Source organism: Xiphias gladius, chromosome 21 (genome assembly GCF_016859285.1).
Source record: "Xiphias gladius isolate SHS-SW01 ecotype Sanya breed wild chromosome 21, ASM1685928v1, whole genome shotgun sequence".
Classification (NCBI taxonomy): Eukaryota; Metazoa; Chordata; class Actinopteri; order Istiophoriformes; family Xiphiidae; genus Xiphias; species Xiphias gladius.
In genome coordinates this window covers 31,952,930-31,974,777 of record NC_053420.1, presented here as the reverse complement: position 1 = coordinate 31,974,777, position 21,848 = coordinate 31,952,930, and the positions used below count along the sequence as shown (strand labels likewise).

General features: G+C 38.5%; 1 protein-coding gene across 1 annotated transcript in view; it reads left to right on the top strand.

The window, feature by feature from the left end:
• Nucleotides 1–21,848, top strand: part of LOC120807313 (receptor-type tyrosine-protein phosphatase gamma-like) — a 207,253-nt gene that overhangs the window by 76,975 nt on the left and 108,430 nt on the right. The window contains exons 6-7 of the mRNA XM_040159103.1: nucleotides 3,860–4,017; nucleotides 18,865–19,057. Of these exons, the coding sequence (XP_040015037.1) occupies nucleotides 3,860–4,017; nucleotides 18,865–19,057 (351 nt within the window). The remainder of the gene's footprint in view (nucleotides 1–3,859; nucleotides 4,018–18,864; nucleotides 19,058–21,848) is intronic.

Genomic DNA, 21,848 nt, shown 5'->3' with positions numbered 1-21,848 from the left:
TGACTTTGTGCTAAGCATGTGTGCTTTTCGCTCACTGTGGAATGGACTTGAATTACTAAGTGAGGACACTAAGGGACGATTAGATGAGTAGACAGCTGTTCTGGCGCCCCGCTGGAGGCTCGGAGGCTTGGAGCTCAAAATACTTCCAGTGTGATAACAGCCTCATGCTGCTCCAACTAATGTTAGACTTTCCTGGGCCCTTCTGCACTGTCACTGCTGCTAATCGCTGGTTCTGGTGAGAGAAAAAAGGACCCACAACCCACCACCCTACTAAATCTTCATCCTTTTCCTCCTGAAAGCACTGTTTGCTTTCATATGGTGTAGAGCATATACAAGAGCAAGAAAGGTTGTGTCTCATGTGTAAATAGGTTTCCGGGGTTTTGTCTTTGAAGCAAGAAATGCCAAAGTGTTCAGTTCTTGAGAGTACTAATTCAAATGCATAAATCAGGAATAAGATCTGTCCCATCATTCTCCATTCCCCAAGTACACCCCACCAACCCCCACCACATTGCTGTTAACACCCCCTTCCCTGTCTCTGACTCTTCCTCCTTCCCCAGCTCACTCTGTTGCGCGGAGTCAGCGGAGCTGAAAATATATCCCTGAACTTGGGGGAGGCAGCAGGAGACAGGGCTTGTCAGTGGATGGGTGAAGAGGAAGAGGGAGAAGGTGGTGAGGGAGAGTTCTATGTGTCACCGAAAAAGACACAAAAAGACAGTGCATCTTCCCTTCTGCCTGTCGCATCCCTGTCAAATGACCCACCCTGCTGCACGCATCAGCCCCACATCCCAGACACTTGTACACACTCTCTCACCCTTTATTTCCATTCCTGTCATCCTCCATCCTCATATGTTTTCATTGGATCAAATGCCTTCTCCTCCTCCCCTACTCATCTCTTACCATCATCCCTGTCCCCTTCGTTGTTGGTTTCTTATTTTTCTTTTTTCAACCCCTCTTTCCCCACCTTTCCCTGTGCTTCACAATTCACTTCTTCCTTCTTCTGTCCTCTGATGACAACTCCTCCTGTCACACATTATCCTTCCTCTCCTCTTCTTCCTTTCCTCATCTACAAAGCTCTTTTTCCACAAATGTACCAAGACAGAGGACTGATGAGGTGTTGATGGTGAAAATTATCCAAGTATTTTTTGATTCATTTGCTATTATTACAGGACTTTGAAGAATTACTGCACTACTTATTTTCTGAAAAACTGCCAATAGCTGATAGTAAGTCTTAATTTAAAAGCTGCACCAATCAATATTTTTTATATTAACGATGGATCAAATGACTGTGTAATGGGAAAATGGTCCCTTTTCAGCTTAAAAACCTCTGATAAAGCCACGGTACTCTACTTGCTCAGCACCAAACATTAAACTCACAAAGTGAGCAATTAGTTGGCCAACACAGTGGAACATTTAGATATTTTTCAGATATTTCTGAATACATTCAGATGTTTTTCTCAGGAAAAAACACTAGAACGTGAGGGAATTATTTGGACTTAATTTGTCAGTTGGACAGAAACACAACCCCACATGAATGCTAAAGTTGCTCCCTGTCTTTTGGATGTGTAAACAGACACTTGCTAACATATTTGCCTAAAATGTCACATGTTGTGTTTCTAGCTTCACTGCATGGAAGCGGACAAAAATATGAATAAATGCAGGTTTAAAGATGATGTCCCAGCACCGACCACACCCGAGAGACCTAAAGTTATTCTGGGCAAATGGAATTATTCAGTGTATCTCAGCTAATGAGAAATAGTAAGCACAGTGCAGGTAGTCAGCTGATCAGTGTGTTGGTCCATGCTCACGACACTGTACCTAGAAACGTATGGCCACAATGCCATTAAATTTGCTGTGGATATTGATGATCACCAGGAGATGAATACTAACCAAATGAGATTTCCCTTGACACCAGCGTCAGGCCAAAACTGCTAATTGTAAAGAATTATTTAAAATATAATAGGCAGATCACATATTAAATGCCTGAGCAGTTTCATGCTTCCCATCGAATCATGTTTCCTTTAGTGCTCCCCAGTCTTCTATTTTATTTTATTTTTTTTAGTCTTTTCCTTGGTAAGGTTGTAACATGGTAGAAAGCAAATCATCAGTAGATTGTTTGTTCCAGTTAACACTTATGATGTAATGATCATAGTAGCCTTCATCGGTTGCTGGCAAGACTTTCAGTCTTGTTATCTTAACCAATAAATCTTTTCTTAGTTTTTTGTGTTTTGCTTTTTGGTGTGGGTTTTTTTGGTTGTTTGTTTGCTTTGTTTTGCTTTACTTTGTTTTTTGTTTTGTTTTGTTTTGTTTACTTCAGGTTTGCAAGATAATTCTAATGAGTTAGCTTGCAACTTATTATCAAATTTAGCATGACAACAAGAATGATATAACAATCAGTAAGGTCTGCACAGACATAAAACAGAAACCCAAAGTTCATCTCTACCTGCATATTTAAGCCCATTCCATCTGAAACCAACTAGTGCCAAATCTGAGACTTGAACTCAATTCAAGACACCTTGACGCAATTTTGTGATTTGTGATTTTCCACTTAATAAAACAATGACTTAACTTGACCCCAAAGCTATAATTTTGCTTTTTAATTTTTCAGTACTGTCCGTTAGCTTGCCAGGCTGCCAGACATATTGTCTACTCTCTGTCTCTTTCCCTCCTCTCACTGGCTCTTGAGTATCTACTTGTAACACATGACACCCACAGATGCAGATGATTGGCACACTCAGAGAGAAAAAAGAAAATATTACATTTGAAAATACCCAAACTTTTAGTATAATGCAACAAAACAGCTTCGGTCAGGAAACACAATGCTAACACATTATCTTGCTCAAACTGCTACTAATGTCCACCTTAAAGTTCAAATTAACATCTCTTCTGAGGTCAGTGGGAGCTCAATGGCAGCATCTCAGAGAAAACAGTTATACTGTAAATGTCTTTGTCAGAATACTTTAATAGTTTGACGTGCTCATTTCTGGGGGATCTGGAATGTTTTGACTCTTAAAGTATAATTACCTCTGCCAAGGAGGTTATGCGGTCGGTTTGTTTGTTGGTTTTTTTGATAGTTGTCAGTGGGATTACTCAATCGATTTGCACTGATCTTGGAGGTGGGATGGGGCATGAGGGAAGGGAAGAACCCATTCAATTTTGGGGCAGATGTGGATAATTAACTATGAATTTGAATTTTTTCGTCCGAAGTCTGTTATATGTTTATTGACATTGGCCTTGGCAGATGACTGCGCTCTACTGAGAACATTTTTAGTTTAAAAAGTAAACAGAGTAAACAGAGAGTTTCTTGCTTGAAGCCCTATTTATCATTTCATTACAGACCACACTGTGTTTCATATCACTGGTGATTTTTGTTCGGAGCACACATTGTTGGTTTGTTTGTTGGTGTGTTTGTCAACAAGATTACTCAAAAGGTACTGAACCGATTTGCAGCGAACTTGATGGAGGGATGGGGCATGGGCGAGGGGAGAACCAATTAAATTTTGGGCCAGATCTGGATCATTAACTACGATTTTGAAATTTTTCTCTGAAGTCTGGTGTGTGTTGTTTGACACTGGCCCTAGCGGAGGTCTGCATTCTCAGCGTGCCCTTCTAGTATTGTATATGTCATCCAATACCAAGAAAGGTATAATTATAGGTGTTCAGCGCAATTATGTCTTTCAATAGGAAGACAATGAACTAAGCAGGCATACTGCATATTAAATAGATAACATCAACCTAAAGGCTGTGAAATAGTAGCACTTGGGTCTGCTCCAGAAAGCCTGGAGTCTGCAGTGAAATAAGGAGTGTTGTGTATATCATGTTGTATTGATCTGAACACTTTGTCATGCCCTTTTTCATATAGAAAAAGAGACTTTCCTGGAGCCGTTTATACTAAAGGACCTGCTGCCATCCTCGTTGGGAAGTTACTATCGCTACACTGGCTCTCTGACTACTCCGCCCTGCAGTAAGGTGGTGGAGTGGATCATCTTCAGTAGACCTATCTATGTGTCGTACAAACAGGTGAGAAACACACATAAAACAAAAAAGCGGAGGTCACATGTATGGGTTGTTTTGGCAGAAACAGATGTAACTTCAGTGCAGCCATGTTAAGACTGGTATCTCAAGATCAAAACTGAAAAATCTTGTTTCTCAAAATATATAAATATTATCATTATCTTGAGATTCAAGTTGAAATAACAATTTTTTATCTTGTGGCCAGTACTTAAATGTGGTAAATTTTTAAAATGATTTCACCGATAATTTCATTGTCCAGGAGTAGTCACTCCAGCCATTGCAGCCATTCCTCTGAGCATCAAAAACATAATTTGTCCCCTCTAGAAGATGAGATAATTCAGAATTCATAACAAAAATACAGTTTACTTCACAATTATTAGATAATTAAATCATGATCACAAAATAATGAGCTAAAATAACAACAAATAGTCTCTCTTCTTCTGTAAAGAAGTTCACTTTGTTAATTTTTTTTTGTGTACTCAGGTTCACACTGACTACTTACAAAAACAAAAATAAAGAAAGAAAAATAAAACAAATTCCCCATGGTCTCACATGAAGTTTTATCTCAGGCTAATTTAAGCCAAATACAATGGATTTCTGTGTATTCTGTCATAATTATCTTTTTCTAGTGTTTACTACAGCCCACGAAGAAAGAGCATGAACTTTATTTTTCACTTCACACTTTTATATCATGAGTACTTGATGACTCTCAAACAAACACCTGTATCTTCTCCCTGATGTCTGTGGTATTTTGGGGTTGTTTCTTATCACTTGGTTCAGATTTTGTTCTCACAACATGAACTATACTGAGAGTTCTTTTGGTAGGGGAATGAGTAATGTACTTTCAAAAAGCTTGATTTGTTTTTTTGCTACCACAGACTGTAGAAAAAACATGTACATAGCTAGGAACTCATAGCTTTCTGAAGGTATGTTTGGGTTTCCAACTGGTTTGTCTCTTACTGCAGCCAGGAAATCTAAGACATTTTTTTGGTGCCAGCACATATTGATCATTTGTGGTGCTTGATCTTGAGTAAGATACTTTGATGAGTATGGAGTTGCCTTGATGCATAAGCAAAATGAGAATATGTACAGTGATGTTCATCTGACATAAACAGCCCCCCAAACTAATAGCCAACTCTCGAAAGATGAGCTAATTTTGCAGTCCTGTGTTCATTTTTTGTTGTATTAAACTACTAATGGTTCCTAACGCTATAGACTCACTGATTTTGTTATAGTGCCCAATAATGCTGTCAAGTTCTCAAATTTACCCCTTTCTTTTCTGGAAGTTAAAACAAGACTGGATCAAAACCTAGTAAATGGCTAGACCCCCTTTACCTGTTTGATTCTCTCCTACTCTCTGAGCTCACATATAAAGTTTTTTAAACCAGCTGAATTCCCAATAAAACTCTTCTCTTTTACATGTTTTTCTGTTTCTGTTGTCAGACAATGGAACAAGTTTGAAATTGTGACAGAAACGCAGCCCATTAAGTAAGTCCAAAACACAACTGTGCTATATTTACCTTTAAAATGATCGCTCAGAGAGAAAGTTAGAAGCTCTCTTCTATGGAAAGTAGAAGTCTTGTCCACAAAATAGCTAAAGTTTGTCGCTAGGTTCTTTGTGTTAAGAAAAGTCGCTAAAGGGGTGTGAAAAGTCGGTAAATCGAGTGACAAAGGTGCTAAGCTGGCAACAATGCCTGTAAACAACCCCTGATGACGTAATAGAAACTGTTTGCGCCAATTCATTTTGAAAGAGCAACAACCAACAACTTCTGCACTGCTGTCACACAGCATTCTGCTGACCAATAATGTAATTTTATCAGTCAGTCAGCCAGTCAGTCACAGACATTTCCGTTTATAGGGCTGGCCCCACTGATGTGGTCAAGCCAGAAATGGGATTGTAAAAAATACAAAATTTTCATATGAAAATCAGAACTTCACAGTATTTTAAGCAGCATCTCTACCAGTTCATCTAACATAAAGAATGTATTAAATAATTGTATCCAGGTTTGCAATAATTATGTAAAGGAAAAATACAAGTATTTTACGTCTTACCACACTTCTTCTGCATAAAATTATCTCATTCACAACCACTGTTTTGCTCTCACACTTAATTGTTATTATCACATAAACCAAACCCCTGACCTCTTGGCCTCTGACATTACTGGTTTTGATACTTTTTGTACGAACACACCTTTTTGATCAGATTGTGTCTGAAGGCCTAAGTAAAACATTGTGCAAAACAGTAACCACATTCATGTGACTTAGTTTTTTTTTTCTGTCAAAATGTAAGAATATCATGAATAAAGTGCAAATGCATTTGCATCTCTTAAATTTGCTCCTCAGTTTGTCTCAGTCTTTCAGTTTATTGAGAGTCTAAATAGATCTGAGAGGTGTTCCTCTTTGCTCTTCATGTGATGACCCAGCTTAATTGACAGGGCTGTACACACATTGTGCTAGCTGACTTCAAGCTTTTCACCCATGTTAATATTACTGGGGACAAAGCTGTCCATCATTTTTTTTTTTTTGTTTGGTTGTTTTTGTTTTTTTCCAGGATGTTGCCAGCAGCAGCATGGTCTGTTCTGACAATTCTCTGATATTTTCTAATGATTCTACAAGGTATTATTGCAGGGTAGAAAACCCAGATTTACCAGTGAAAAGTAATATTTGCCCATGAGTTAGTGTCCGTTCACACCAAAAAGTGACACGGCAAAATTCTGCTGGAAGGTTAGTGAATTAGTGACTACTTGCAGGTTGGGCAGTGGCTGTCATTGTTGTAGTTAGTTATGTCTGTAGCAAAATGGATACGGGTGGCACCATTGCAAACGAGGAAGAAACCTCAGTTTTTTGAGAGATTATATTAAACTGAATGGTGTGAAACTACTAAAATAAATTCCTACATTTTAAACGCTTTGGTTCTCTCTGTTCACTTTTGGTCAGCGCTGTCAAGACAGTTTGCTATTGGTCAACTATGTAAATTTGGCTGTCAGGCTCATCGAAGTTGAACTTCAAATGAAAGCTTGGGACAAATTTAATTAGCTCCATAAGTGCGGCGGGTCCATTTTGTCCAATAAATCAATTTTGCTTCCACACTGTTTTAGGAATAGAAAGCAAAATGGCCAAATTCAATGGGAAGCTAAATTACTAAAGCATCAGAGTAGAGTGCTGGATCGATAGTAGATGATGCATTTTCACTCAGTTCTAGAAACAGTAATGCTCAACACTAGATAACCTCCTAGGAATATAATATGTATAAAGTATAATATAACTGGATGACCTGTGTATAGTGGACTTATTGGACTTCTTACCATAAAGCACTTGTAATCTCAAGTCATGATCATGCAAACATTCACAATTAAAGTATGGTACAGAACTATTCATCATGTATAATTACAGGCTCTCTGACTTTAAAAAAGGCCAGAAGTTTCATTCTTACCAGCACATTATTAACAGCTTATCACCCAGGGACTGGCAGACTGCACTCACGGTAATGTATAGATACTATACATATACTGTACTTTTTTATCTCCTTCTAATTATAATTACCGACCCATTTCTGTCTCTTATTCTTTTACACACACAAACACACACACACACACACACACACACACACACACACACACACACACACACACACGCCATTGTATTACCAATTTGTAACAGGGTGAATAATGAACAAAACACACACACACATACAGCATTATACTTAGATTTAAGTAAGTGAAAGTATGAGGCTCTATTTTGTCAGTCAGTAGTGCAGTAAATTACTGCCATTGGCATTTTAGGGAATTTAATTACATGACACAAATGTAGTATGAGAGAATGGTGATGGACAGAATAATCTAGAGTTGAAGAAACAGAAAAGTCCTTGCTGGAACTGCACAATAACCAACTTGTTATATAAATTCATATATACTCTTAGTTTAATAGTTGAATTAGGAGAGATCAATAATATATACAACATTAACTGATATTGAAAGAAAGACTTTGGAGATTAGACTCAAGCATTTTAATGAAATGGCTGCCATATGAAGACAGATTCACCCAGAGTTAAGACACTGCTGGTGGTGGATTTTAACCAGCAGTTGTTGATTGGAAGGCGGTGCGATACAGCTAACAAACCTCCCAAACCTCAATTAAATTGAAATTTGGGGGTGTCTTGTATTTTCATGTAAATGCAATTATAAAATATCATCTCACTGTAAACATAAACTGAAATAAGAGTTGTCATTTTGAATAGAAGAGCAGCTCCAGTGTGTGGTCAGTGTTTGTAAATAAGGATCTGTGTAAAAAGGATTTTTTTCTTGTCTTCCTTCTCTAGTCCAGAGAACTCGTTCCCTAATGAGGCCAAATGAGTTTGCTTAAGAGCAGCAGTGGAGCAAGCCAATTGTGGATGAAGTATTGGCTTCTCCACCTTGAAGTTAGAAGAACAGATCAATGTAAAGCAGGCAGTGAGAGGACGTTACAAAGACTGATGAGATGGAGGAACAGTGATGGAGAACGCAGCAGAGACAAGGAAAGCCAAAGCCAAGGAAAGAGACAGACAGCCAAAGAGAAAGTGATGCTCCTTAACCAAACTTCTTACAACTGGCAAATAATGCAAAAAACTTACTGACTCACTCCTACAGTCTCTCTCAGACACACACAACCCAGTAAGGTTTAGGGCTGCAACTAACAAATATTTAAAGTATCAATTAATCTGTCAATTTGAGTTTTTGGTTTAAAATGTCAAACAAACTAAATGCCCACACGTTTCCCAGAGCCTAAAGGGTTGTCTTCAAATTAGATATTTAGTCTGAACAACTGTCAAAAGTCCAAACAGAATCAATTTACAATCAATATGAAAAAGAGAAGTTGTAAATCCTCACATCAGAGAGGAGAGAACCACTTAACGTATAGTATTTTTAAAGTGATTAAGCTGTCATCCAAAGGATTCATTTTCTGTCCTGATTTTTGTCTCACAACTGATTAGACCAAGTTGGACTGAAGCCATTTGCTTTTCAGTCTATACAGAAGCTGTGGTATTTGTTTCTAAGAGCACTTAACTTAACATTTTTATCATGACTAGAAGAAATATGTCAATTTAAGAGTTGGTATCTCTGTTATTTGACTTACAACAACCTCTACAGCTACATCAATCTAAGCCCTGGCAACCATAACAGATTTGCAGACATCACTACAGTGCCTACGCAAGCATCATCATCATCATCACAAGTATCATCAACCATATACTGCACTGTTACTTTAGAAAAAATGAAAAGGTTAGGTTTTGGGTTTGGTTTTCTGACACTCATACCTACAGTATCAAAACCTTTGCTATTCCTCATTGCCAGACTTTAGTCAAGCGTAAAACACATCTCAAGGATAATCAAACAGAATGCAGCTAAACTCAATTTGGAGTTACAGAACAAAGAATCAAAGTATTTTTAATTTGCGCTATTGTTTTTTGGCAACAAAGGAATATTATTTGCAGAATAAGGCCTTAATTTTGAAAAACAATACCATTATAGTAAGCATTTTTTTTGCACCTTAACTGAATTTTCACACAACCCTGGCAATCCAGAAAGAACAATATACAAAGAGGACTGTTAAGCAAATAAAGACTGCACAATGGTGTGTCCTCTATCATGCATTACATTGGCAAAAATGAATTCAACAAACATTTCTGATAATTGGCAAGGACAACTTCCTGCAGGCACCTGAATGCAGTCTTTGTGGAGAGACCATCTTACAGGAGGTGCAGGTTCAGCTCAGCTTTCAGTCCTCTAATGGACCCACCCGTGTGGGTCAGGTCCTTCAAAGGAGGCAGAACCTAAATTGGGGCAGAACTAAGATTTGTTGTGTTTTGCTTTGTTGTGGCATCATAAGACCATGGGTTTAAAAGTCAGGCTTTCTGGGTTAGCTAGTGGTGAATTACAAAGAAAACAAGAAGAAAGACAGAGATGTAGAGAGCATGCCGCATCCCCTGAACTACACTTAAGTACTTGAAGTGGCTATAACCAATATTTTAGAATAATGATATATCAAATGACATTGTGGAAACCATGTGACAATTTGAAAGGGGTCGCAGTGAAGAATCTACAGAGAATTATCACCCAAATTTGCAGCTCCACTCAGCTTCATAACAAATTCACCAAAGCTCGTTGTTTAGCTGTCCGATCCATAACTGTAGCTGTTTTCAGAGAAGAGGCCCCAAAAACCCACTGTACACTACATGCACCAAACAGCACACGGATGCAGTCAGCAACTAACTACTGAACACACTGGAACATTTAACAGCAATAGGCCAGTGAATATTAGTTATATTTGACAGGAACACGACTGGTAATGTTGCTCTGTAACTGCTGGGTGTGTAAATATGCACCTTTTTGCTGTTTGTCAAATTCAAAGGTGATAATATGTCAATGCTGTGGTCACAGCTTATTTCTACTGACCCCAAAACACCACTTAATGCAGGTTTGAGTAGTAACTACTTGTACTTAGGCAAGGTACATCCGTGCTTGGCAGAAAGTTTTGAGTGGAAATAGCTTTACGAGTTGTGTGTTACCGAGAAGAAGCAGATTATTTTATTTTATTTTATTATTTTTACTTCTTCTTGCTTAATGTTGTCATCTCATAGAACTCATAGAAACACAGCACAAGCAGGCCAGCTGAACAGTTACAGTTCTTGGAGTCTCCACGCAGTATCTCCATAACCATCATAGTACCGACGTGTAGTTAATTTGTGAGGAGCAATCCAGCTTTACAAAACGACGAGACCTTGCCGAGTTTATCCTTGACATGACAACCTCTGTTTTAAGGTGGTACTCCTGTTGCCTGAGAGGAAGCACTTCCTTAAAGACCAAACTCTTGGAACAGAAGTCTCTTGTCTCCAGTACACCATACATGAAATGAAAGCTATGATGTATAACAATATACATCTGCCATGATGCATATTCCATGTGATACCAAGGATACCATGTAATCCCATTTGATAATTGGTTTAATCCAAGTTTGATATAATTTGGCTAATTTTTTAGTGTATTTCATTTGCATATAGCAATTTAAAAAAGAAAAAAGAATTCAAAGTTAACAGCTAGGAAATGAGGCAAAGACCAACAGAATATTAAATGGGGAAATTAATCAACTACAAGTCAAGGAGGAAGAGCGCAACATTACATCATTCATCCCTCCTATTCTCTGGCTGTTGAGTTCTGCCCATTAGTCAGTCTGTCTCAACATGTTTAAAAGCCTCTTTTGAAGTCGTTTTGTTCCCCCCCTTTTTTTTTTGCTGTGCAACTCCCCTGAGAAAACATCATGGTGAAAGATAAAAAGAGGAGATTAGAAAGAGAATTAACACTGACTAGTTATTGTCTCTCTCTGCCTCTCTGTATTATAATTCTCTCTCCTCTTTCTGCGAATCTTGTTTTGGATGATAGTTGAAGTAGGTCAGTGGGAGAGACAGCCGTTGCTTAAGGCCTGCTCTTAAAGTGGATCGATGCACAGGCAACTCACCCAAAATGTCTTCCTTTCGGTCAGACATGTAGAGTTGCCACACTTGTATTTGTCCACCTGACATGTGTGCAGGTGTAAGTGTGGGAGAGAGGGAAACTGTGCCTCAGATGTTACTAATTTAAGATGGTTTACAGTATACCATGCTGGGAAGTACTGGTGAGATCCGCCTCCTAGTAGTAATTCCAAGTGGGACGTGAGAATTTTCTTACCCACCTGGCGTGTGCCAGCATTTACGGAGAGTAGCTCAGATTTTGCTATATGGGTTTCGTATTCTCCTTGAGGTCTTTCAGAAGATTCGATAAGTATTGTTAGATTGTCAGATACCTCCTCAGTAAGCACTGATTGGCTGATGTGCAGATGTGCATATTTATATACATTTGCACATCAAGAATAAAGCTGAATGAAATTTCGAAAAAAATATGTCATTTAGATGTCTAGGATACTTTTAACTGTTGTTTCAACAGAATTTTAATGATTATATTTCATTCTGAAACAGGTCCTTATTACACATTGATTTAGTCACTGAAATGCTGTTCACACACTGGATATCATTAACTTAATAAGGCTGTAACTGTGTATAAAATCCAGGTTTTGGTTTTGGGAGTTCAGTATGCTTTCAGTTCAGCAAGGAAAACAAAACAAAAACCCAGAAGGTAACCATTCTTGTCATTTATTTTGAAATAAATGATTCTTACTGTAAAAAGTGGTAAGCAAAATCTTTTTTTGATATTGTCCATTGCCCTTTGTCTGTGTAACATACTGTATTTAAAGTTAACAAATTAATCATTAGACCCAGCAGTGCAGTATAAGCTTTTTGCATTTAGTTCCTTAGTTGATGTTTATACTCAGTCAAACACACGCTTTCAAGTTAACACAATTAACTAGCTCTCTGTAGTCCTGGAGGTCCTCTGCAAGGGATCATTCCTGTAAAACTGCAGCTTAAGCCTATTTATGAGGACAGGCAACAAACTGATTGATGCAAAAGGGTGAAGGAACATTCTAAATGTTAGCAAAGCTAACCTGTAATGAAAGCACACGAATGATGGTTCAGCATGCTTGGTAGGTTATATTTCCAGAGACATACACAACTTTGGTTCATTGTTGTTGGTAATCAGTATTTATCCAGTCCACCGTTCTTTGTCTATTGTCACTGTAACGTACTAGGAAACACTCCCTTATGTTAAATTTAAATGACATCAGAGGCTCTTGTAACTCTGATATCTGATTTGTGTTTGCTATATAAGCTTACCTAACCATAACCCTAGTAGGATGGTTTAGCTAGCAGACATCAACGGTCTCACTGCCAAAGCTGTCTTGATGTCACACATGTGCTGAGAAATAGACTTAATTAGAATGTATCAAACTAATTTTGCACAAATTATTTGGTTCATAGGGTGTGGTGAACCATATTTTCATCTCAATAACCTAGACAAATAGTAAGTAGTAAACTTTTAACCAAATGTAACCCACTTTTATTGCTATCATATACAAGTCCAAAGTAGAACTCAGTTAACTGACTGCCAAAGTCCTTGAGTAAGTCCAGAGTTCCAAACCCACACAATTTTCAGAAAACTAACTCAAAATATGAGAAAAAATAACTATATTTAGTTGCCTCTGGTTTTCTGTTTTATCAGTATAAATGGGCAAACTCAAAACCATGATTACAAATATTATAAATTTAGGACTCATAAAATGAAATATAATAAGTCTTTTAGATAATGTTACATTACCAGCTTCCATTCATATGAACATATGTATGCTTTAAAAGTCTTTTATCACAGACCTATGACAGAATATTAATTGGAATAGGACAGTTATTAGTCAATGCATGTCGAAATGAGCATACTGAACTCAGTGCCCTGTCAATCTCAATCATATTACAGGGATTAGAGGAGGAGCTGATTTTTGGTGTACAGCCAAAGTCTGAGGGTGGAAACTGCCCAAATGGTACAAAAAGTAGCCCAAATTGTTACAACCCACCCAAAACAATTTTTGCCCACACAATTCAAAAAAAGTAGCCAATTTTGGCAGAAAACTACACATCTGGCAACACAGTAAGTCCAGTGCAATGGTGCTCCCCAGTGATCAACACGAAGAACAGATTTTAAATGTAGTCTGTGACTCCAGTTTACCATTTTGTTACCTAGATGCCTAGGCATTTTTTGACATGCCAAACACCTCATTGGTGCTTACCAGATACAATGGCAAGTACAGGTCTACACAGAAACATTTTTTCAGGCCTGTACCTCCCCTTTCCTTCAGGGTTTTCAACCATTCCTACCTGATCCTGCAGCGATTCTGATCATTCCTGCCCACTGATTTATAAATCTATCTTTCTGCCCCAAGCCACAGTGACAACAACAAATATAGTATGTATCAGAGGGAAAGAAAACTGTTACTCTTTTCTTCCTTTAGAAGGCATAGATTGACATTATTTTGGTTTTCGGGCCCACAAATTTACTGTTTGATTCAGTCTCACTGCTTTCATCAATATGTCAATGTTGTATTGCAGCTTTAAGGATATCTGATAGACATCTAAACATAAAAGGTGTTTTGGATTCCTACAACAGTGGTCTCCATAGATACTGTATAAAAGATGTTAGGAGACACTGGGAAAATAAAAATTAAAGACAATCACTGGTATAAAGATTGTCAAACACAAATTTTTGTCTGCTGACATTATTAATTGACAGTTGTCTTATCAGTACAAAACAGCAATTACTCTTACACAAACTTTGTAGTATGTAATGACCTAATAATCCTCAATAGTAATCAGGTTCCCAGAGTTGTTTAGGTAGTACTGTTCTTTGAAAATTAGTTTTCTATTAATGAATACATGATTTGTAAATATCTGTCAATACTGATTGAGAGTTGATGGCCACTATGGCCCCATCAACTGCAGGAATTTCTTCAGGAACACAGAAACCTTTTTTAGAAAACTTGAACACCTCAAGCCCCTCGGAAAAGCAATACTATACATAGTGGTCACAGTTGGAATTGCAGGTCACTTAAGATCTACTGGCCATAAAATACTTTTCCATGCACAATGATCACAGACGAAATGTCTAAAAAATCAATGAATACATTTTTCTGAGCATCACAAACATAACTCTTTGTATTATCACAGTTTGAGCCATTAGGTGAGCAACTTTCATCGGAAGTATTGGGGCACCATCTTGGATCACTATATTCAGTTTTCCTAATACATCTATGCTTTAGCTGCATTGAAACCACAGGAATTTTCGCCCAGGAACTAAAACTGGAGTGGACCTGGGTCAACTGATTCCACTTTAAATTAAAAGAAACAATAAATCCCTGCCCATTTCTAAACCTGAAGGGAAATGTGCTTAATTAAAAAGATAAATCAGCAGTTCAACTAAGCTACTTTTGAAAACCTAACACAAAGGAGTAGGCTAAAGAGTTGTGCCTGGATCTGTGTTTATTTTTTCATCAAGCAGTGTTACCTCCATTCTCAGTCTTCATCCAGCTTAAACCCTGGGGGTTTACTATGGCTCGCTAAACAGTGGAACCAGACTGGGGCTTTTTCTTATTAATCCTTTGCTTTGACGCTCACATTTTACTTTCATCATCTGAGAAAGTCATCCCCAAAGCTGGTCAGCAAAGCTGGCAGGCTGATGTTTTATGGGCATTCTCCATTTGTTTTACAGCAGCTTGGGGGGCTTGGGATTTGGGTTTGCTGAAATCACATTCTACTCAGGAAAAAAGCTATTAGCTATTATTTTCCCTTGCAAAAAGCGGGATCTAAGAATGGGGATGATTTTCACTTTATCCATGATTCACATTTTGTTCCAGAGGAAGATGTCTAAGACCTACTGTCCACATTGTCGTAAAATTTGGTAGCATATTCGTCTCCAGAGGACTCCAAACTGGTATTGTTTTTTATTTTTTATTATTTCAATCTAAATGTATACACGCTCTGTCTAGTACCACTACTAGACAAAAATTACCAGTATACACACAAGAAATATTGAAATCCAATTGGCAGATTGTCATGAAACATTCACACTCAGTTTGGCCACTTTAATGTATGATCTTTCCCCCTTAGATTCTCAGGATTTGTCTTGAGACCAAATCAGACTTCAGATGAAATTCAAAGCGAACATTTGTACAGCAAAGTTGACCACATGGAGGATTTGTGCAGGCCGTGTTTGTTCTCTACAAATACCCAGTTCACCAACTGCTTAGATGTTACCTGTTCCCAGCTAGCCTTTTATGTACCAAACATGTATATTGAGAAAAGTTTTAGTTATAACATTTGAAGTTGTATTTTGTATCCACTTCTGTCTTTCTTTTGACTTATGTAATCATGTTACCTCAACCTCAGGTTGATTTGTCTTCTTGGAAGGTTGTTTGGTGAACTGGTGGAGGAGCTTTTTGCCACAAGAATGGTGGTATGTTGAAGAAAGGAAACAGAGTCACTTCTTAGATGTGTCCAGTGGAGTTTTCTTGTAAACAAACCAAAGTTATGTTTCCATTCAGTGTTTCAAACCAAAACCTGTTGTGTGTTTCCTATTGATCAAAGTTACCTATGTACATGCATATGCATCCTCATGCGTTTGCACAAGGCAAATGAAATAGGGACCCACTAATAAAAAACCATCACTAGCTCCATAGCACCACTAGAGGTCAGAAACTCTGCAGGGTATCTCTATGTCAAACTTACAATAATAAATCAAGGACAGTCACTTCATAAATTGTAGTCAGACTCCAGATAGACACCTTATTTTGCTGTGATTTACTTTCTGTTGTATTTTAAACCATGTGAGTGTCATACAGCACAAAGAGAGCCAGAGGAAGAATCTGTTGTCCTCAGATATTTCCTAACAGAGACATTTACCTTTGTGAAACTAAATCTGCCTCTCAGCACCCCCTCTCCTTCCCAGCACACAAGCTGTTTGTCTGAGTGCATTGCTTCCAAACACATTGTACAGAGTATCCATATGCCAACACAGGCAGAAAGATGACACTTCAATCACACAGTGCAAATCCATGTCTGGTCGCCTGTCTTGCCACACAGCACGCGTTTGACAAATGGTAACATGCAGGAGGGGGATAACTTCAACATCAAACCAAAGCAGTACAAAATGTTCACAGCTTCATAGCTTGGCAGCTAAATTCAGATTAAAACCACTCTGGGAACAGTTTCACTGCATCAGATACTAACTTTCACCAATAACAAGAACTACAGTATATGAATTCCATTTTATCTTTAATATTGACACTGTTATGTATGTAGGTTTTTAACACTGAAAGAGGCTGTGATATCGGTAACTATTCGGTGGTTAGTTTGTTTCTTGGAGCCATGTCCATCCTTCTAGAAGTACTTCCTAGTTCCAAAAACCAACCAAGTATTCATCCAAGACCAACCAGTTGTGACCATGTTTGGTTCAGAGAACCAAACATGAGTTGGCTTTGGGCCATAGATGGCTGCTAAATTTAGCCAGTTTTTGGGGTTGCAGGTTTGGGTCAGTTGCATCTGAGAACCAGCCCTTAAGTCATCAGATAAGATAAGATAAGTCTTCATTTATAATGTGTCTGAAATGAATTTGGCAGCTAGATTTACAGGCTCTAAACTGGTGATGGGAAAAACCTTTTTGGCTTCCTTGGCATGGACTCTTTCAGACACAGTTTATGCTAGTAATGTGACAACAGTACTCTATTTCAATGTGGTCATGAAAACATTGCCTATTTCAAGGACTTGGCCAACTCCAACATTACATTTGTAGTGCCATTTGGAGTTTATCTGTTTTTGCCTTATGCCGGCCGTCTGAAAGATGGATTGGTGGAACATGAATATGCAATCAGAGCTCCAAAACTACTAATATCCCCTGGGACAGCACTTCAGAGATGCAGGCCACAAGGACGCTCACTTGCTGAAAGTTCATTTTTTTGAAGTAATCCCCTGGATGTGTGGGGGTAATCCCCCAGACGTGAGAGGTGGGTGGGGGGGTTGATAGTTGACAGACTCAAAATCTCCTCTGGCAGAAGACCTTTTGGATTGAAACCCTCAGGGCACCTCTCCCTCAGGTTTTGATCAGGAAGTCAAATTTTCCTCTTTCTAGTGATTTAATTGCCTGGTTTAAACCCTGGATATGTGAATTTGGATATGAATATTCTGAAGCTTCTTATTAGAATTTTCTGAAATATTTGAACACACAAAATCAATCTGATCGGCGTATTCGATTTGGTAAGTTTACTATCTTCGTGACCAGATACGATTATCTCATTGTGCCTGTGTCTTTGTTACATCCTTTGCTCCATTCACTAGTGATATGTCAGTTCATGCAATCACATTTTCTGTATGCCTGTTATGTCTCAGGACTTTGGCCATGGTAGAGTTATTGGCTTTGGAAACTGTGATGAACCTACTTTTTAGCTGTAACAAGTTGTTAGCCTATTCTCTGTTTAAGTTTCTTTGTTTTTGTTTTGCTTTTTATCCCATTTTACGAGCTAATTTACTTAATGGCACATTTTCTGTAAGTGGACTTGACAAATTTTAGAGTTTAGATTGAGAAGTGACTTCCTGGAGGTGTTTGTCAAGAAATAGTTGCACTGTGCAACTCTCTCTAAAAACACAATTTGTCATTTTTATATCTTTGTTTGTTAACAGATAACCTTGGAGAGAGCAACCTAGCTGTTTCTCCCTTTTTCCATTCTCCATACTAAGATAAGCTAATCGTAGCTTGGCTCTAGCTCCATATTCAACCTACAGACATGAAATTGGTATCAATCCTGTCATTTAAGTCTTGGCAAGAAGCAGCATTAGTATATTTCTGAAAATAACAGATTATTCCCTTAAGAAAACAAAATACTAAACCATATTATGGCCATTCTAAATCGACACTGTTGCTGAAGGAGTCCTGCTTTGTTTATAGTTTGAAAGAATTTAAATGTTGTCTATACAATTTAAAAGGTGTGCCAGTGATATTTTGCACCGTATTTAGTGATTGTTCATATTTTTCACTGATGCATGGATACATTGGTTATCCAGTACGTTCCTCATATTAGTCATGTATTTCCAGTATTTTATTTTCCTTCTACTGAATGTTTTTATATAAAGCCTTTGTTTTGCTGCAGCCGTGACCCAGTTTCCACATGGGGATCATTAAAATGTCATCTTTTCCCAACTTTTTCTTTCAGTTAGATGTCTGTGTTGCATTCTCTTGTGTATTTTGAGGAGAGAATGAAAGTGGCTTCTTAATGCTGCAGGACAGATGCAAAAATCACCAAGTCAAAGTCACCACTGGATGTGAGTTCTGCCTGGAACTAACTCTTATTGTCTTTACTTTTCTCTCTCCATTTCCGTGTCTCTACAATGCTTGCTCTCCCTGCTGATATCAGTTGGAGGCTTTCTACTCGATCTTCACCACGGAGCAGCAGGACCATGTTAAGTCAGTAGAGTATCTGCGTAGCAACTTCCGGCCCATCCAGAGCTTGGATAATCGCCAAGTCTTCAAGTCAGCAGTCAAAGACGCCTGGCTACCTGACCTGACTGTCAGCGCCAGCGGGCCGTATGGCACGGAGGCTTCCAAAGGTAGGGCTGCTGAGACTTTAATTTTCAGAAACAAGTATACTTTTTCTTTTTTCTAATCAACATTAATGTGCTAATTCATGATGAAACCAGTGTCTATAGGGAGAGTATCTGACATTATGCATGGGTCAAGGTGGAGCAAAACTGCACCAAAATTCCCCTAAATTATTCACATTGGCAACCTTAGCTATGTTTCATCCGTTTCAATTGAAATGGGCCCCACCTTCAAAGGGCCCCCGACATGCAAGTATTAAATAATTCACCAGTTTAAAAAAAAAAAAGTCTATATGTTTTGGCCATGGCAACAGGTGAGCTATGGTTACTTTGTGGTAACTTCATTCCAAATTTCACACTGAAAGACAGCTGTGTAAACATGGAGAGAACACTTGGTGATGTGGATGCTGAGCACCTTTGTGTAAGGTATTGGCCGCAGTCAGTGCCATGCCTACAAAAGAAACCACTGGCCTGCAGATTCTTTTACAGCAACAATTAAGTTGAACTGTATCCCAACCTCAGCATTGCTCTGCGACTCATGGTGACAGTGCCTGTTAGTGTAACGACTGGAGAGAGAAGTTTCCCATGCCTAAAGCTCATCAAAATGCATCTGAAGTCAACCATGCTCCAGGAGCTTCTGTCAACTCTGGCTCAAATTTTAATTAAGCATGAAGTAACAGGATTGCTGGACAAAGATTCACTTTTTTGAGCATTTTTAGCACTCAGGCATAGGAGGGTGAAGTTCTAGACAGGGCTACGTCAAATTAAATCAACAGAAAGACTTTTAACACATTCTCAGCAGAAATAAAGTTAGTAATAATAATATTAAACTACTTATTTCACTCATTTTGTATAGGTGGCAATCCACTTACTCCTTTTCCAGCAATTGTTATTTCCCTCTCCCACTTGGCTTGCTCCCCCTCTCACTCTCCTTTGCACTCTGTAAGAGAGTGCAAAGCGCAATTCATTGTAAGCTACCGGTAGTTTCAAACACTTCATTTCCAAGAGAAATATTGTATTGCTCTTGTTATTAATTTGATTTGAGGGAATTTTTCAAGCTCTTTTTTATGTCAGATGATACATAACATAACATGGCATTGTTGAAGTCCAAAAATACCTCTCAGTGTTGTCTAAGTAAAAAAGCCATGAGAATTATGAAAATATACTACCTCTAAACCCTTAAAAATCCTTATTTAGTTACATGATAATGGTGATAAAATCAAAAGCTAAATTATATAATTATAATTATATTATAATCCTTGATCTGAAATGTAGATTTATTTGATATCTTGAGTATTAAAAGGAGGAGCATATACATCAGGGTTAATTTCTTTTACAAAAATATTCCATGTAATACCTGTTGTTCTCATTACTACAATACTGTAGACACTCTCCTAGTGCGTAGTGCTATCTCTTTTTCTACCTACTGATTTATATAGCATCATTAAAGTTACTTTTCTCCTACACTGGTCCAATATTCTCCCATTATTCCTGGATGGTGACATTTCTTAATGTTAATAAATGAGGGATCTTCAGTGTTGCTCATATGCCCAGACGAAACTGACTCTCTTCTCTTGTGTGTATGTGTGTGTGTGTGTGTGTGTGTGTGTGTGTGTGTGTGTGTGTGTGTGTGTGCATATTCTGGGCTAGCTCTCTTTCATTTCACCAGCGAGCTGGGTAACTCCCCTAGCATAAGGCAGTGGGAGGCAAACCAGCCGTTCTCCCACTCCTGCCTCATTACCACTCAAACAACACCCCACACTGTGCATTTTGTGTGTGTGTGCACGTGCATGTGTTTCTCCATGTACTTGCAAGTGCTTGTGTGTGGCCTAGCATCTGTGCTGTGTCAACTCTCCTAGCAGGGTTTGTACCCTCCCTTCCTTCAGGCATGCTTCCATATGGTCAACTACGAGAAAGGTGCAATATCTAGATGCCTAGACACACATACACAACCCCACTCAACTACATGTATTGTATATGTGTGGGTTGGCCTGGCACAGCGTGCTGCATGCTCCTTCAGTATGTCCTTGAGCGCAGCAGTGGGACATGCTTGCTGTAAGCGGATCTATAAGGCCGGCAGAGAAAATGCAGAAGAGGAGGAGGAAGGACGGCAGGAGAAAAAAGGCAAAGAGGAGAATTGGAATTGAAAGACAGACAAACAGAGAGACATACAGATCACATGCCTCCTACACACCCTCTTCAACATGCTACCATAGCTACAGCTGAGTGGGTTAAGGATGGAAATCAGTGTGTGTGCTTGTTAACCTGGATTATAACCCCTCTCCACTTCCACACCAAACAACACACAATCACATAACACACAGGTGATGTTGTAGACTGAAAACCCGAACAACACCTATACAGCAGGAGCTGAATTACATGAGTCATTTTCCTTCCAGTCCCGCCTACCTGAACACTTTCCTCCTGCTAGTGATTGTTTCCCATTAGCCATTATAGGTCATTTACTTTTGGGTCTATGAATGACGGGCAGCTTCATATTTAGTGAACGTGAAAGACAGATATGCATGTATTCATAAAACAGAGAGGAATAGTCTTTGAGTGTTATTAAAGCTACACCCCCACATTTTAGGAAATATGTTCATCTTGAACACTGAAGCAAATGAGAGGACCAAAATCAATTTCATCTCTGTGTGGACTCATTAACCTAACCCATTAATATAAATCCTGTAACTCGACATGTACCCGTAATGTTAATTAAACACATAGGATGATACACAGTCATTCACTTTTAAACTCATCCAGGGCTTAGGCAGGGCTTGCCTGATGGCTGGTCTTAGGT